The sequence below is a fragment of the Ursus arctos genome, unplaced genomic scaffold (assembly GCF_023065955.2).
Source record: "Ursus arctos isolate Adak ecotype North America unplaced genomic scaffold, UrsArc2.0 scaffold_24, whole genome shotgun sequence".
NCBI classification, from domain to species: domain Eukaryota; kingdom Metazoa; phylum Chordata; class Mammalia; order Carnivora; family Ursidae; genus Ursus; species Ursus arctos.
Genome location: NW_026622919.1, coordinates 17,825,388 through 17,844,288, shown reverse-complemented (window position 1 = coordinate 17,844,288; position 18,901 = coordinate 17,825,388). Strand labels below are relative to the sequence as shown.

General features: G+C 38.2%; 1 protein-coding gene across 1 annotated transcript; it reads left to right on the top strand.

Moving 5' to 3' along the window:
• Nucleotides 1-3,585: 3,585 nt before the first annotated feature.
• MEIOC (meiosis specific with coiled-coil domain) lies at nucleotides 3,586-18,582 on the top strand. Its single transcript, XM_026513224.3, has 8 exons — nucleotides 3,586-3,651; nucleotides 4,225-4,359; nucleotides 7,539-7,696; nucleotides 10,504-10,608; nucleotides 11,532-13,404; nucleotides 14,002-14,136; nucleotides 17,746-17,926; nucleotides 18,353-18,582. Exons 1-8 carry the CDS (start codon nucleotides 3,586-3,588, stop codon nucleotides 18,580-18,582), a joined length of 2,883 nt encoding a protein of 960 aa, XP_026369009.2.
• Nucleotides 18,583-18,901: the final 319 nt, after the last annotated feature.

Genomic DNA, 18,901 nt, shown 5'->3' with positions numbered 1-18,901 from the left:
ATATTTTGGAGAAGTGTGCATTTTGCACTAATTCTTAAGGATGGAATAGGTTTAAATTGTTCCGAGTTATATCAAAGAATTTTTTTTAAGATTTTATTTACTTGAGAGAGAGAGAGAGCACAAGCTGTAGGAGAAAAAGAGGAAGAAGCAGGCTATCCACTGAGCAGAAAGCCTGATGCAGGGCTCAATCCCAGGACGCTAAGATCATGTCCTGAGCTGAAAGAAGACGCTTAACCACCCAGGCACCCCTCAAAGAATGTTCTTAACTACTTTCAAAAGTCCAATCATAAATTCAGATTCACTTAAATATTGGCAAAATAACAAAGAAAAAAATGAGTTTGTTATTTTAGGGCACCATCATTCTGAGATGGACCAAGGTTACTGAAATGTGATCAGTCTTATGACATCAAACTCTTTTATGTTTGCTCCTATATAGGAATAGTCAATAAATGGAGAAAGAAGGTCACAATTTCCCAAAAATCTTTTAAATTCAGATGAAGGCAAAGAATACATAAAACAATTATGTACTTCTAACTCTGTCTAATTTTTACTTATTTATTTATTTATTTTTGAAGATTTTATTTTTTTATTTGACAGACAGAGAGCAAGAGAGCACAAGCAGGGGCAGCAGCAGAGGGAGAGGGAGAAGCAGGCTCCTCACTGAGCAGGAAGCCTGGTGTAGGGCTCGATCTCAGGACCTTCAACCGCCTAAGCAACCCAGGTGCCCCATCCTTCTCATTTTTTAAAAGACTCCATTTATTTATTTTAGAGAGAGAGAGAGAGAGAGAGAGCATAGGGAGAGCAGAGTGAGGGACAAGCAATCATTGCACTGAGCACAGAGCCTGATGCAGGGCTTGATCTCCAGACCCTGAGCCAAAACCAAGAGTTGGACGCTTAACTGACTGAGCCACCCAGGAACCCCTCTTTGTTTGTTTGTTTGTTTGTTTGTTTGAGAGAGAGAGAGAGAGAGCACGTGCATGCGCAATCCCAGGGTGGGGGGTGGGTTGGGAAGGGGGAGAGAGAGAGAGAGAATCTCAAGCAACTACTCGAGGAACACAGAGCACTACACAGGGCTTGATCTCACCGCCTGAGATCACGACCTGAGCAGAAACCAACAGTTAGAGACACTCAACCAACTGTGCCACCCAGGTGCCCCATAACTCCTTCTCATTTTAATAAATGTGAGGTCTGTGTATATCTTTGGGTAACATTGTGAAATCAATCCCCCGCCCCAACATACACATTCAAAATGAGATCTTCCAAAAAAGAAATAAAAGAGCTGAAAGAAAGAGCTACCTACATACAAAACACTTGCCCTGCTCCATGACCGAAGTGTTCCCTTTAGCAATGTGTTCACTTGAGTTCAATGGAGTGTTAAATTTTCCTATAACCTTCATTTCCAAAACTAGCTATACCAATACCAAACAAGATGGTAAAATCTTAAAAAATGAGCAAAGGACTTGAATAGATATTTCTCCATAGAAAATATACAAATGGTCAATAAGCATATGAAGAGATGCCTCACATCATTAGTCATAGGGAAATGCAAATCAAAACTACAATGAGACACTGCATCACACCCTCTCTAATGGCTACTAAAAAAAAAAAAAAGGAAAACAACAAGTGGAGAAATTGGAACCATGGTGCATTGCTGATGGGACTATAAATGGTGCAGCTGCTGTGGCAAACAGTCTGGTGTTCCTCAAAATGTTAAACAGAATTACCATTTGATGCATTCCACTCTAAGGTATATACCCAAAAGAATAAAAAAAAAAAAAGAAATCCGATACTTGTACACTAATGTTCAGAGCAGCATTATTCACAATAGCGAAAAAGTGAAAACATCCCAAGTGTCCATCAACTGATAAATAGATGAACAAAATGTGGTATACACGTACAGCGGAATTATTCAGCCAAGAAAAGGAATGAAGTTCTGACACATGCAACAATATTGATGAACCTTGACATTGCTAATGAATAAGACAGTCACAAAGGGACAAATATTTTATGACTCCACTTATGTGAGGTACCTAGAATAGGCAAAATCTTAGTGACAGAAATTAGAATTGAGGTTATCAGCGGGTGGGGGAGAGGAAATAGGGAGCTACTGTTTATTGAGTACAGAGTTTCTGTTTGAGATAATGATAATTATCTGGAAATGGACAGTAGTGATGGTTGCACAACATGATGAATGTACTTAATCCTACTTAACTGTATACTTGAAAATGACTAAAATGGTAAATTTTATGTATATCTTCCTAAAACAAAAAGATACTTAAGAGGATTCACACTTTTTCAAAATTCTTTTGGGTACAATGAGGGAGGGAAGAGGGTACAGAACTCCGTCAAGCAAGGGGAGAATGAGCTCCACATCAACAACTTTAAGGGTGAAGTAGGGAAAGAAATGTCGTTGGTACAGCCCCCTCACCTGGTCAGCTTTCTTAAATCAAAGCTGGGTAGAGATCCAAAGTAACTCTCGGGACAGTATGGGCCAATAAAACTTGTCCCCCTAAACTATCTCTATTTGCTTCTGAATTAAAAGAACATCTTCCGCTTTATTGAGCGCTTCTCAAGTTTTAATTTTAAACACAAACGTCTTAAAGGCGTTTGCAGCGTTTGTGATTCTGATCTTCAATATTTCAATGCCCACAACACTAAGCATTTCTCTGAGACTATCGTATCTCCAAACGGGACTGCCCACGTAAATGGCTTGTCTGGTGCAGGTCAGCGTGAACTTTGTTCAAGACTTATATTAACACCAAAACGTCTTCACCCTCATTGTGGGCTGGGGCCTAGAACAGAGGGCGGCTCTCCCTAGGAAGGGGGCGTCCCAACAACACCCCCACTCCATAACCGGTTCCTCACCTTCCATAAATGAGCACGTCTATTATTCTCTCGGCCGCTCCAAAGGATTCTGGGAGTTAGGGGAGGGATGAAGGGGCAAAAATGAAATGCACAAGGTGCGCAACGATAGGTTTAGGATTATCAGCCAGTTGCCGAGCGACTTCTCATATCTTCCGACCACTTCCATCACTTCTCCCATCCGGTAGGCCTGTGCTCCTTCCCCACCTTCCACGCCCCGCCCCTCGGCTGCCATATTGGCCAATTGTCGGGCAGCTGCTTGCCAGTCAGGGCCAATCCCGAACAGGCTTACTTTGAGCGGGAAAGGCTCAGAAGCTGCGGAAGAGCGAGGTCAGCTAACGGCCCCTTCTTGGCCTTGTCTCTGGGGGGTAACAGGCCCTGGAGGTGGTTGCCTATTGGTTGGGCAGCGGGCCAATGAGGAGGTGCGAAGCGGGGGGCGGGCCTCACACGAGGGGGTGGGGTGGGGTGGGGCGGGGCGGTCCGGTGCGGGGTCGCGTGCCGGGTCGCGAGCCAGGGGTAGGCAATGTAACGGCCTCTCCCCCCGCCCCTCCCTCCCCGCTCCGGCCCCCCCATCCACAGACCGGCTCCAGGCAGAGCCCGGGGCGGCGGCGGCAGCGGCGGCGGCGGCGGTGGGGTGCGGGCTGAGGGAGCCGGGCCTCGACGCCCCCCCTCACCCCCGTACCCCAGGAGCTGTACCTAGTCCAGGAGGGGCTGGGGGGCCCTATGGAGGTGAGAGGCGGAGACACCTGCCCGCCCCCTCACCCCCCAGGCCTGAGGGAGGGACTTGAGGTAACCGGTGGGGACGGTCAGGGTCCGGGAGGCGGCCGGACTTGGAGGATGGCGACGGTGAGGAGCAGCAGAGGAGCGGGCGGGTCCCCAGACGCGGTTCTCTGAGGAGGCCGCGGCCGGGCGGGAGAGGGCAGGTCGCCGGGGAGAAGCCCCGACGGGGCACCCGGGCCGCGGGGCGGGGGCGGGCAGGGGGCGCGGCGGCCGGCGGGCCCGGGCTTGGGGGGCGCGGCGCGGGCTGACGGGACGGCCCGGCCCGGCTGCAGTGGCCGCGACGCCCGGGCTGCCGCCGCCTCCTTCACGTCGGGCGGCCGCGGCGCTGAGGCCCGTCAGGGTGGCCGCGGGCCTGGGCCTGTCAGGGCCGTCGAGGGCCGCGCCTTGGGGGTCAGCCCGCAGATGGCCCGAAGGCAGAGAGGGAAGCCCGGGGACGGAAGCGCGGGTCCCGGGATCGGTGTCCTCGGAGCGGATTCCGAGTTGAGTTGCGCCAACAGCGGCGGGGCAACAGCCGTCCGCCGTTCCGGCGCTGGCTCTGCACTGCGTGATGCCTCTCCCGCTTCCTACCCCTGTCTCGTGCAGCCCAAGGTAGCGTTCCGTGGAGGTGCGAATCGCTGCTGGAACCTCGGTGCCGACCCCAGCAGTAGACTAACGGATGTGTTCAACAGCGTGATGCTGACTGGCTCCACTTCCTTCTATGATTGCTACAAATCGCAGGTCCATCTTTTGTCCGAGGATTTTTTTTTCGAAATCAAAGTCGTTTCCCCGAGCCCATTCACTTAGACATTTAAAATGCTCCAAGTTTAGGACCAGAAAGCCAGTAACATTTTCTTTCTTTCTTCCTTTTCTTTCTTTTCCTTTCTTTCTTTCAGCCAGTAACATTTTCAGTAGAATCTGCACAATACATATTTTGCTTTGAAAACAAGAAAGATTTTTCATTGATTCTTGTTATCATTTTGTCCTCAATGTAACGAGACCAGAAATGTAAGAAAATCCCTATTTCCTTAGTAAGACCATAAAATAGTTTTTCCTTCAAGCATTTATTGCGAGTCAGCACAAACATACTTTTGATCATTTAAAGGTTAAATTTTTCTGTACGCCTTCATTTTCTGGCCTTAACAGTGTCTTAGATGACATGCTGCCTTTTACCTCACCTAAAACATTTAGTTTTATTAATCATATTAAATTAGGCTTAGGGTAGTGTAAGTCATTTTCATTTGAAATTATTTAACCAGGACATCAGTGTTGATATTGTTATACTTTGAATTATAACAATATCCCTAAATAAATAATCTTATTTAATCCGCACTACAACTTTGTATAGTATTACATCCAGTGTACAGACTGAGAAACTGAGGCTCAGAGAGCTTGATTCATGCTTTGACAAAGCCCAAGCGGAACACAGGTCTTTTCATTGCCAAGACCAGCATTCCACTGTTCTCTATAATGTTTATACAGCTCCTAAAATTTACTTGGATTTAATTTCAATCAATTAACTATAGCAAGGATATAAGTGATACATTCTGCAGTTATTTAGACTGCAGTTGCATATTTCATTCCCATAAATGCTTTAACTGAAAAGGATCCAGATATTTAAAGTATAATTATGTTTGAATCAACCACGTTACTTTAGCTGTTTCTTTTATCTTAGAATACAAAATTGAAATCAATCTTATAAAAGGAGTTAATTTTTCTAATCCTCAAATCTTACTTTAAAATGTAAAACGAACTTGAAAGAATGCTCCTAAAATACAGTTAGTTTCAATACTGTATATCTTGTTTGATATTGCATAATCTGAAAATACTTCTTTTAACTCACTATCTCAAAAAGATGAACAATTAACTTATATCGCTTTGGATGTTTCACACCTAAAAGAAAGTTAAGGTGGGCCTATGATAAAAACTTCAGAACTAAAGGGATAAAATTATGAAAGGTTCTAAAGATAAAAGCCTTTGTAAAAGTTATTGCTAACTAAGAAATTCTGGAAAAGTATTTTTTAGCGACACACTTAGCAAAATTACTTTGGTACCTAGGCTTCTGCAGCTTCAGAATAGTCAGCATGATATATAGAAATAAGACAATAATAATGTGTAGTTTTCAAATAGTAGTCATAACCAGAATTTAAACAAATGGTTGTAAAATATTTGAGATTCTTAAAGATGGGTGGTTGGAAGAGATTTTCATATTTTTTGTTACAGTATAAACTCTAATGTGTTTAAAGAGTTGTATTTTAATTATGTCTATGATGAGCAAAAATTTAAGAATACTTGAATTTAAGTATGTCTTCTCTCTTTATATAAATTTTAAGAGTATAAAAGCAATTGGAAAATTTTTTCAGTCAGGATTATATTTTCTCTATTTATGAGAAAATACCATTTCTACTATGTCTGGATATTTATAGTTAATACATCTCAGGTTTCATTTGGAGAGTTAAAAATTGTGAATCTATGCTTTCAGACTTCTTTAAAGAAGCATTTTCTAGAATAAAATACATCTAAGTTTAATCTTTATTATTTGTTAAATTCATTCTATTTTATGTATCTAAAATATTTTCACTGAACATCAGTCCCTTTGGAAGAGACAATATTTTATTTTTTTTTAAAGATTCCATTTATTTATTTGACACAGAGAGAGAGAGAGAGAGAGCGAAAACACGGGGGGGGGGGGGCGGCAGGCAGAAGGAGGGGGAGAAGGCTCCCCGCTGAGCAAGGAGTCCGATGCAGGGCTAGATCCCAGAACCCTGGGATCATGACCTGAGCCAAAGGCAGACGCTTAAGCAACTGAGCCACCCAGGTGCCCCATGAGGCAGTATTTTTTTTTTTTAAGATTTTATTTATTTATTTGACAGAGAGAGACAGCCAGCGAGAGAGGGAACACAAGCAGGGGGAGCGGGAGAGGAAGAAGCAGGCTCCCAGCGGAGGAGCCCAATGTGGGACTCGATCCCAGAACGCCGGGATCAGGCCCTGAGCCGAAGGCAGATGCTTAAGGACTGAGCCACCCAGGCGCCCCAGTATTTTAAATCAATAAAATCTTAAAATTCAAATTTTTTACCTTGTTTATTCAAAGTTCATTATAGAAGTATTCACAAAAAAGAAAAATGAGCTTGTATTTTTCTTCTAATTGTAGTAATAGCTTTTAAATTTCTAAAGAGATCATAAAATTTTATGTATCATGTCATTTTTATAATATCTCTTGGAAATAGAAACTAGGCTGAAAATTGAAGACATTATTTAAAAGGTCCTACAATAGGAGAAAGGCCTTGAGTTTGGGTTTAGTTTTGTACCTATCAGCTCAGTAACCTGCAGCCTCAGTTCCCTTTTTTTAAAATAGAGTACTCATGTCACAAGGTTGAATGAATGTTATGTGGAATTTCTTTGAAAATTCTATATAAATAAATGACATTCACTTTTTTCACAGATTGGGGGCATTAAGACTGAATTTTGTAAACGATTTCTTGAAAATAATACTGCTAGTGTCCACACAAGGCTCATCTGTTCAGAAGAGTTAAAAGTGCAGTATTTGTAGGTGTTTCATACCAGGGATAAGCAACAAGTACAGATCAGATCCGCTGAGTGCCTGCTTGTGTAAATAAAATCTTATTGGAACACAGCTATGCCCTTTACATATTGTCTGTTCTTTGGTGCTAGAATAGCAGAGCCGAGGAGTTTCAACAGAAACCTTAACAGCTAGGAAACCCTAAAATATTTATTATCTGCCCCTTTACAGAAAAAATTCCCCAACTCCTAGTAGAAAACAAGCTTAAGTGGCTAAATCTAGATTTTAAGTGTTCCAGCTCTTACACGTGTTATTTCCTCTAATTTATTATTTCACTAATATTCTGTAATAAGTGTAATTTTGATGTGTCTGATATGCAAACATGCCTTTAAAATTTCAGAGTGAAGACAGTGTTGACCTAAGGCAGACCTATACTCCACTTTCTTCTTCAACAGAATATTCAAGTTCTGTAGATTCTTCACTTTTCTATGCACCATGGTCTACTTATGGAGATGATATTAAACAGCCTTCTAATTCTCAGATCAATGTAAAGAACAGGTAAATTAATAAATCAGATTTTTCAGCTCTTTGTTCCCTATATCAGCATTTTAGTGTCATGGCATTACAATTCTATGTTTATTAAACTTTTAGAAACCCTAAACTGGGCAGTTATGTGTAAATAATTTTTAGCTCATGACTTTTTTTATTCATTAGAGGCAGCCTTAGTGAGTAAATCTTAAATTCCTCTTTCTAAGGATAACTTATATAAATGAGTTATAATTTTTGATCTATTTTTTTCATCCAGTTCAAAACTTTCAGTAATTATTTCCTTCACAGGTATACAACAAACAGGATTTTATAAAATATAAGATACTTTTAGTTATTTTTCAATTCCATTATTATTAAAGGCCTACTCTATGCCAGATCTCTCCTACTGGGTATACTAGAATTAACATGGCAAATATTATCCCTACCTTTATAGATCTTACAGTAATGATGATGATGATGATGATGATGACTTGCTGGATACAAGTATAGTGAGGTTTACAAAAGGAAGTATAGGATATTATGGGAGCCTGTTGCATAGAGAACCCTAAGGGAGTACCATCTACCTTTATTTTAATTATATATAAGGGAGCAGTTGATAGAGGTTGATACATCTTTTGTTTAATTGGAAAATAATTATTTAAAAAATCTTATGTGTTTTTTTTTTTTTTTTTAAAGTAAATTCTGTGCCCAGTGTGGGGCTCAAACTCAGGACCCTGAGAGCCAAGAGCCACATGCTTCACCGACGGAGCCAGCCAGGCTCCCCAGTTTTTAATATTTTTTAATTAATAAAATTTTGAAGTGGCTTAATTGGTAGAGCATGCGACTCTTGATCTCAGGGTTGTGAGTTCAAGCCTCATGCTGGGTGTAGAGATCACTTTTTATTTTTATTTATTTTATTTTATTTTTTTTAAGATTTTATTTATTTATTTGACAGAGATAGAGACAGCCAGCGAGAGAGGGAACACAAGCAGGGGGAGTGGGAGAGGAAGAAGCAGGCTCACAGCGGAGGAGCCCAATGTGGGACTCGATCCCAGAACGCCGGGATCAGGCCCTGAGCCGAAGGCAGATGCTTAACCGCTGTGCCACCCAGGTGCCCCATAGAGATCACTTTTTAAAAAAAGATTTGTTTATTTATCTATTAGAGACATGTAGCACAAGTGGGAGGGGAAGTGGGAGAGGGAGAGAATCTTAAGTTGGCTCCACGCTCTGAGCCCCATCATGGGGCTTAGATTTCACCACCCTGAGATCACTACCTGAGCTGAAACCTAACCCACTGCGTCACCCAGGTGCCCCTAGCAATTACTTAAAAAAAAATTTTTTTTAATGTTAAAAATTCGAAAATTTTGAGGCACCTGGGTGGCTCAGTTGTTAAGCGTCTGCCTTCAGCTCAGGGTGTGATCCCAGCATCCTGGGATCGAGCCCCACATCAGGCTCCTCCACTGGGAGCCTGCTTCTTCCTTTCCCACTCCCCCTGCTTGTGTTCCCTCTCTCGCTGGCTGGCTGTCTCTCTCTGTCAAATAAATAAATAAAATCTTAAAAAAAATTTGAAAATTTTGGTTAAGTTCTATAAATTAGTGATTTTATTAGAAAGACTAATATATACTTCTACAAAAATATTTTTAAGTTGATCTATGTTCATTGAAAAAATTCAGACATTATAGAAATATACAAAACAAAGCAGTTCACCTTAACCTTTAACACTTCCCAATAACAACTATTAATAGTTTAGTATATATTACATTGAATTTTTTTAGATATATACTAATATATTATTATTATCCAAAAAACTTTACAAATTGAATCTTTTTGAAATAACACAACATAGTGGAAAAACTATTAGACTTGTAGGCAGACCACTTGTTCAGCAAGTGTACAGTTTGGCAAATCATATACACTAGCAAAATACAAGTTTCTTAAAAATCTCAAATGCTCATTCTTCAAAGCTTAATGATTACTAATACCTGCCCATCTATGTTATGAAGATCAACGAAATGTTTGAGTGTTATGCAAATATAAGGTATTTTTATTTCTGAAATGTCCTAATACTATGAAATGTTAGAAATAAAATATGGGAAAATAAGAAGTTACAACCTAAAGCAACATATTACTTCTAGGAACAAATTACTTTAAATACATAGGAGGTAAAAAGGCACTAATTTTTTATCTCCTTGTGGTTTTTACATTTTGTATTATTTAGACAGTGTTAGTCACAAGGTATGATTTCAGGTACATGGAGCTCCAGTTACTTTCGTAAGGATTTGGGATAGCCCACAAATCTGTTACATTTAAGGGACAACTGCAATATTGGTGTGGTATGTAGGATGACCATATCACATTTCACTTTTTAAATCCCAACATTTGGTTTAAAGAGTCACAAAAATAGAGCAGCAGATTCATATGGTTTTCAAATCACAAATGAAGAAATTGAGCAAGTGTTGATGGAATAATGTATAATGGGACCAGATATTCTTTTAAAAGCAGCCATGGTGCCAAGCCTGTCTAAAACATCATAGGTCAGAGATTTATATCTTGGAACCTAAAATGACTAGCATGTGTTTTGGAGAAATAAGAGTTAAGCATACATCGTGAACTAGACATGGGATTTGAAATGAAGGAGAAACACTTACGTAGCATAGGTACTATGCTAAAGTGGAAAATATTCTTGAGTTCCTGTTCCCTCTTTATTTGAAATGATGGTATAAATCCAATCCAAATATTTTATAGAAAAATAATGGTATAAGTCTGGAAATAGAAATCAATATATTGTATTTCAGTATGAGGAAAAGAATTTACATGTGATATTCATTTATTTTTAGGATTCAAACGGAAAGAAATGACTATGGCAGTGAAACAGACTTATATGGACTTGTGTCTAATATTTTGGAAGAACAAGATAAGTCACAGCCATATTTTGCTGAGGGGTTAGTATATTATATAAGCCATATGGTATATAGTAAGTTTTTAAATTCATATATACTAGACTACTGTATTTATTAGCTTTTATTTTTACTTAATAAAGGATCATCTGACAATAGACATCTTAATTCACATATTTGTTTCTAGCATCCTTGATTTTGCTGAGGTACTTGCCATACAATTGGAAGTTTCAAACTAGAGTTTAATTTGCTATTAAGAACTTTCATTTGGAAAATTATTCTTGCATAATTCAGAGCTATTTCCCTCGAGTTTATGAGCTAAAGTTTGGCTTAAAGGGTATAAATTCCAAAGAGCTTTTATAGATATATCCCAAAGAATAAAACTATCATTACTGCTATGCAGAAATATGTATGGACTTTATTCATATGGTAAAAATTTTTTAAATACACTTTGTTTTTTGGAGTGTGGAAGCCATATTACCCAAATGCCCTATTTCATAGATAGGGAAATATGCAGCACACGTGTAACCAATTAAAATATTTTAATTTCAGTAATAGTTTCAGCAAAGTACATCTTTTTCATTTAAAAAATTGCAGTCAACAACATCTTTGTATTATGTAATAACCTAATTAAAGAAAAAACTTATCTTGTTTTCTGCTTACTATAGATAAATAGTTCATGCAAGATCATGCAGTCACCAGCCTCGGGCCTTAGTTAATGCCTCTTGGGAAAGTATACTGTAGACATATTAAGATTAAAATGCATATTTATGTAGCATGTGACACATTTCAAGCGATAGAAAATTATTTGGTTGTAATAGTAGTTTATAAGGCAAAATTATAAAGGATTAGATAGATAATGGGGCAGTGAGGCGATATAAATGTTTTGAAAACCTATCCTACCTTCTCCACTAAGGAAATAGTCATTTAAAACCTAAGTTGTAATTAAATATATTTACTTGTTCTAGGACCTGCTCCTCCAATTTAAAGTCAGTTTGGCCAATGAACACAAGCAGATTTGCAGATCACCATGACCTCTTAACAGAAACCAAAAGGCCAATAGATACAGCCATCTCTCAGCAAGCTTTTTATAGTGGTGAATCTGTGTCAGCAGTGGAAAAGCAATACCTGCATAATAGTAATCTAACACCACAACAAAAAATAGATGAACTTTATCATGGATTTACTGGTTTAGACCTTGAAGAACAATGGATGTACCCCTCACGAAGTGATCATTCTAACTGTTACAATATCCAGACAAATGATACAGCTAAGACAACATTCCAAGATTATCCATTTATCAAAAACTGTTTTACATCACAAACTGGTCTGTCTGACATCATGAAAGAATCAGGAGTTGATACTTACCCTTACGGAAGAGAGAAAATATGTGCAAAAGGTCTTGAAGCACCATTGCAGCAGAAAAGGGCAGAGATGTTTCTTTCTCAATTTAACAGATACAATGAAAATGCAGATTATTGTAGATACCCAGAATATGTTCATCCTAATAAGGCTAAGCTTAATAAGTGTTCAAATTTTAGTGTCCAAGATAGTAAAAAATTAGCCAATGGCACACCTGAAACACCAACTGTAGAAGCAGACACTTACACAAAGTTATTTCAAGTTAAACCAGCAAATCAGAAAAAAATGGAGGAGGCAATACCTGACCAGCAGAATTTCACATTTCCAAAAACCACACCACATCTGACAGAAAAGCAGTTTGCAAAGGAAGCAGCATTCACTGCTGATTTTGGCTTAAAATCAGAATTTGGATTAAAACCTCACACAGCTTGTCCAGCTAATAATGATTTTGCTAATGTCGCAGAAAAACAACAGTTTACTAAACCTGATCCCCCAAATTCTGAGTATTTTAAATCCTTGAATTTATTATCAAACTCAGCAACATCTTCAGGAGGTATCAACTTAAACAGACCAACTTGGATCAATGTCCAAACAAAAAATAACACTCCTATTCCTTATCGGAATCAAGGTAACTTGATGAAATTAAATAGTCACTTAAGTGTAGCTTCAAAAGGTTCTAACCATTCTTCAGATTTCCCCCAACTGTCATCCACAAATTTAACCCCAAATAGCAGTTTATTTCAGAAGTATTGCCAAGAAAACCCTTCAGCATTTTCTAGTTTTGATTTCAGTTACAATGGTGCAGAAAGAATTCAATCTGTCAATCACATGGAAGGACTGACAAAGACTGGAGAAGAAAATCTCTTTGAATCAGTTACTGATAAAAAAATAAAGCAACCAAATGGATTTTGTGATAACTATTCAGCTCAGCAGTATGGGATCATTGAAAATGTAAACAAACATAATTTTCAAGCTAAGCCTCAGAGTGGACATTATGATCCTGAGGAAGGTCCAAAGCATTTAGACGGCTTATCGCAAAATACATATCAAGATCTGTTGGAGTCACAGGGTCATTTTAATAGCCACAGACAGGGAAGTGGAGACAACAATATTAATAGCCGTGTGAATCGCACACAGACGTCATGCTTTCCTAATAATTATATGATGGGAGATTTAAGGCATAATCAGAGTTTTCAACCACTTGGTTCAAATGGGTTTCCCCTAAGATCCACTCACCCATTTGGCCATTCAGTTGTTCCACTGTTGGATTCTTATGATTTGTTTTCTTATGATGACTTAAGCCATTTATACCCTTATTTTAATGATATGATGTATGGTGATAATTCCTTTTCTGGTTTCGTGCCAACTTTTGGATTTCAAAGACCAATTAAAACCCGTAGTGGACCAGCCAGTGAACTTCATATTCGACTAGAAGAGTGCTATGAACAATGGAGAGCATTAGAAAAGGAGAGAAAAAAGGTAACACAAAGCTATCCATTCAGGAGTAATTTAGGATGTTCCCTTTGCCTATCTTCATTGTTTGTTAGAGTAGTTTAAGAGTACTCGCCTTATTTCTAAGCTGAATTCTTCTATAATGTATATTATTTACGTCCATGACTATAAGGAATTAATTAGATAATTGAAGCTTGAAGCTTAAAAAAATCATTATTTATGTAAAGTTTATTTTGCCTATGAAGTAGACTTTTTCCTTAATGGCTTAAAAGTTTACTTCTTTTGGGGTGACTGCCTGGCTCAGTTGGAAGAGTGTGCGACTTTTGATCTGGGGGTTGTGAGTTTGAGCCCCACGCTGGGTATAGAGACTACTTAAAAATAAAATCCTTTTTTTAAAAAAAGTTCTTTTAATTATTAAACTGTTGGAGCTTTCCGGTATTTTCTATGTATTAAATATGATAGAAAAATATGGTGGTATTGTGGTTTGTATTTGTTGCCTTTTGAAACTGAAACCATTTTAAAGGAGTGATTTTTAATATATTTCTTAGGCCTAGGAGAAATGTTATTCAGTATTGAATCATATTTAGAAGATTCGGCATCTAAAAGTTATATAAATTTTTACAGACTGAATTGGCCCTGGCCAAGAATTACCCAGGAAAAAAAGTATCCAGTACTAACAACACTCCAATTCCAAGGCTGACCTCCAACCCATCTCGAGTTGATCGCTTAATTGTGGATGAACTTCGGGAACAAGCCAGAGTAAGCTGTAAAAACACCCAATAATGGATTTTTTTAATTGTTTGATTAAATTTTAAAACAAGTCAGAGTTCTGAAGAATTTTTAAATCAATTTATGCATAACTCTCTGAAATATATTCTTTTCCATGTTTGGTCCTAGAACTATGATCAATATTTAGGGAAGGGGAAATAGCACCCCCTTAATAATTTTATTTTATTTATATATTTTTTAAGATTTTATTTATTTATTTGACAGAGAGAGAGCACAAGTGGGGTGAGGGGCAGAGGAAGAGGGAGAAGCAGGCTTCCCACTGAGCAAGGAGCCCAACACAGGGCTCAATCCCAAGACCCTGGGATCATAACCTGAGCTGAAGGCAGACGCTTAAGGACTGAGCCACCCAGGTGCCCCCCCCCCCCAGCCCTTTATCATTTTAAAAGTAGGTTTAGTAACTTAAATGGTTCCTCTTTAAGAAATTCAAATTAAGGGGCACCTGGGCTGTTCATTCAGTTAAGCGTCTGCCTTCCACTCGGGTCATGATCCCAGGGTCCTGGGATCGAGCCCCGAGTTGGGCTCCCTGCTCTGTGAGGAGCCTGCTTCAGCCTCTCCCTCTGCCTGCCTCTCCCCCTGCTTGTGCTCTCTTCTCTCTCCCTCTGTCAAATAAGTAAAATCTTAGAAAAAAACACAAAAAAACCCAAAGTAACATAGAGCTAATCCTCAATAGAATCTTAAAGCAAAAATAATTTTGAATATTATTTATAAAGAAAGCCCCATTTCTTAGACACAAATATTTGTTTTCTAGCTTGATGAGCAAACTGTGCTTGCATTATACAAAATGGTAAATGAACAGGTAATTACTGTATTTCATTTTTTTTTTATTTTATTATTTTTTTTTAAAGATTTTTTATTATGTTAGTCACCATACAGTACATCCCCGGTTTCCGATGTAAGGCTCGATGATTCATTAGTTGTGTATAACACCCAGTGCACCATGCTGTATTTCATTTTCTTAACCCTGCTCTCTTGAGGTATTAAACATTAAGTATGGGGCGCCTGGGTAGCGCAGTCGTTAAAGCGTCTGCCTTCGGCTCAGGGTGGGATCCTGGCGTTCTGGGATCGAGTCCCACATCGGGCTCCTCTGCTGGGAGCCTGCTTCTTCCTCTCCCACTCCCCCTGCTTGTGTTCCCTCTCTCGCTGGCTGTCTCTGTCAAATAAATAAATAAATAAAATCTTCAAAAAAAAATAAGTTTAAAAAAAAATAAAATAAACATTAAGTATATCCAACAATGTATTAAATATTGATAAACTGAAAAAATACTGAAGAATATAGCTATGCATAATTTTATAAAATAGTCTTGTTTTAGAAAATTAGTATATCACTTCAAATATAAAGAATCCTGATGTTAGGTCATCTTGTAATTTAACAAATGATTATTATTCCTGTTATTTCCTTTGTAATTTCAAAATTTTCTAGAATTTAATAGAGCAGGGTGAAATTTCTCTTTTTGGACCTTACTCTCTTAAAAACTTCTACTGCTTTCCAAATAAAATATAATAAAAGATTCCTGGGAGGGGCACCTGGCTGGCTCAGTTGGAGAAGTGTTTGAATCTTTTATTTTTTATTTTTTTGGTAAGATTTTATTTATTTATTTGACAGACAGAGAGACAGCCAGCAAGAGAGGGAACACAAGCAGAGGGAGGGGGAGAGGAAGAAGCAGGCTCCAGCAGAGCAGGGAGCCCTATGCGGGGCTCGATCCCAGCACCCTGGGATCACACCCTGAGCCGAAGGCAGACGCTTAACCACTGAGCCACCCAGGCATCCCGGAGGAGCATTTGACTCTTCATCTCAGAGTTGTGGGTTCAAGTCCCATGCTGGGTGTAGAGATTACTTAAAAAAAAAAAAAAGATTCCTGGGAAAAAACATGCTGTAAAGATAGCTTGCTTCTGTGATTGAATAAAAGCCATTTTAGGAATTAGAAAAATCAACATAGCAGAGTGTTATTTTATTGAACATCAGTTTCTTGTACCTTGCTGTCTTTAAAATATAGATATAAACTACTTCAGTGGAAAAAGATTGATTTTACCTAGCTTTCAGCTGGTCAGTTGAAATTCTTTTATCAAATTTGTAAATTTGTACAATGGATTTATCAGTGGTATAGTCGGATACCAACATGGGTTACGGCCAAATGTTATGTTAATAAAAACTTCAAGAAAAAAAAAAAGAAAAAGTTCAATCTTTCATTATTTTCTCTTAAAACTATTCCAGGTTAAAATTCCTTTTTCTTGGGGCGCCTGGGTGGCTCAGTCGTTAAGTGTCTGCCTTCGGCTCAGGGCATGATCCCAGCATTCTGGGATCGAGCCCCACATCAGGCTCCTCCACTGGGAGCCTGCTTCTTCCTCTCCCACTCCCCCTGCTTGTGTTCCCTCTCTCGCTGGCTGTCTCTCTCTGTCAAATAAATAAATAAAATCTTAAAAAAAAAATTCCTTTTTCTCAGTAATACATGTCTAGGCAATAATATATCAAAGGACTGCAGTCTTAATAGAATTAACTTTTTCCAGATTCGCTTATGCTTCATATTCAGGTTATGTTGTAAAAATTTTGTTTTATCTATATTTAGCAACATCAGACCGATGATCATAAAGGGCAAAATATTTTTACATGTACTACTTTCTAGTTTGCTGGTTTTATACAGTTCTGAAAAAAAACTTTTAAAAGCTTATTAAAAATCACCTATGCAAATTTCTTTCTTTACACTTACCATTCAAAATGATTCTTATTTTAAAAATACATAATTAGTTCACATTTAATACCTATATACTTGTGTTTTCTCCATGGACCTGAAGTGGACTCCAAAGAAACTTGATATGAGTGTGAGGTTAGAGGCATTCATTCAGTTGCTGTTAGCTTCTTAATTGAGAGATATTTTTCTACTCTCTCCAATCACTGAACACCAAGTTCTTATGTGAATTTTAAAACATTTAGCTCCCAAAGGCAATTACTGTATTTACTTGATGTTCAAATCCTAATTATTGAAAAAGTTCTCTTTCCTTATATACCTTTCAAGTTTAGAATTTGAGACGTTAGGTGTATACAACTAGAAAATGTACTCCTCTTACTGATATGCTGGATTAGGTATTCCTTAAAATTACCACTAGTCAGTATGATCTGAATATTTCTGATTTCCAAAAGGAGAATATTGGGAAGCCCAGAAAGTACTTGTCAAGTTCAGGATTAATCAATCTAGGATTTCTCCTTTTTAGTTTTTTTTTTTCCTTTAGATTACAGTACCTCCTAAAAATGTTCTATTTGCAGGCTGTTCTCTTATTTGTCAAAAACAATCTTAGATCTTAAATTTGCACTTACTGTCACTGACATGGAAATGTTTGAAGGTTCGATTTTTTTAACTGTTGCTTATTCCCCGTAACTGAATACTGAAACAAGTAGGCACAAAAGACTGACTTTACATCTTTGTTTTCCCCAGCATGGTATCAGGACACAGTAGGCATTCAGTTACTTATTAGATGAATATTATTGCCCTCATCTCTATTCTGCTTCATTGAAGACCTGTTCTTACTTAAGAGACAGGGTAGTATGGTTACATGCCTCATCAAAATTTAAAATGTTTCCCTCAGGTTGTGACTCTACTAGGCAAAATGGAACGTCTTCGAAGCTCTCCTCTTCATGCCAATATCTCTACTGCTCTTGATAGACACTTGGAGTCCATTCACATTGTACAGTCACGTAGAAAGGATGAAATTGTTAATGCTTCAAATCGGCAAAGGCAAGGAGTTCCTAGATGCCAAGATGACAGAGGTATAAGTGTTAATGCATATTCTTTTGATAAGGCAATGAGATAATTTGAATGTTGTTAAAATCAGATTCTGAGGTTAAAAGGTTGGATTTCTAAAATTTACACTTAGCTAAAGAATAAATTGGTAAATGATGCCCAAACAATTTACTCCAAAAGTACTTTGATAAACTTTGTTAATTTTACCCATGTAATTATAACTCTATCAAAGTCTGTGTTCTACCCAAAGCATAGCCACTGTCCTACAAGTCAGAAATACAGTATCAACAATTTTAAGTATTAAGTCAAATACTTTAGTCCACTCAGTCAATAGCCATCCTTCTTTTATAAAAATGTTTGATCACTTAATAGCACAACATTGGGCTTTTTAAGAGTTAAGGAATATATAAAAGGTATCTAATATGAACTGACCCTGACTGGTTTTTTTACAGATGTTTTTGCCCTTGCTTCGGCAATTAAAGAGATGTGTGTGGCTACTCGGAAAGCGCGCACTACCCTGTGGTGTGCACTGCAGATGACCTTGCCAAAAACAGCCAGTACAGCTGGCCAAACAGATGTGGAAAAGGCTTTACAAGATATAGTAAACTGTGAAGATAAAGTCCATGAAAACATAAATAGTAGCAATCCAATGAACCAGAGAGGTGAAGCAAACAAACATTAAGGAAATGCCAGCAGAAAGAAGAATAAGAAGCTGATAAGTAAATGTATCAAGACATGCTAAAAAATTTTAATGAACTTGTCAAACTTGAAAATTTCAATACATTAATTTTCTTTCAGATTTAAAGTTAATACCTTAATGAAGTCTAACTTCTATTTAAAAATCTTCTATTTGGAATGAATCAGATGTAGTTTAAAGTGAACTCAAAGGGAAAGTGGGCTACTCCAGGAGTTTCGAGTAGCCAAAAATAACAAGTTTAAGTAAATTAAATATTTCCTAACAGCTAAGATATTGCATACGCCATTCTGCAGTGCAGGTAAAT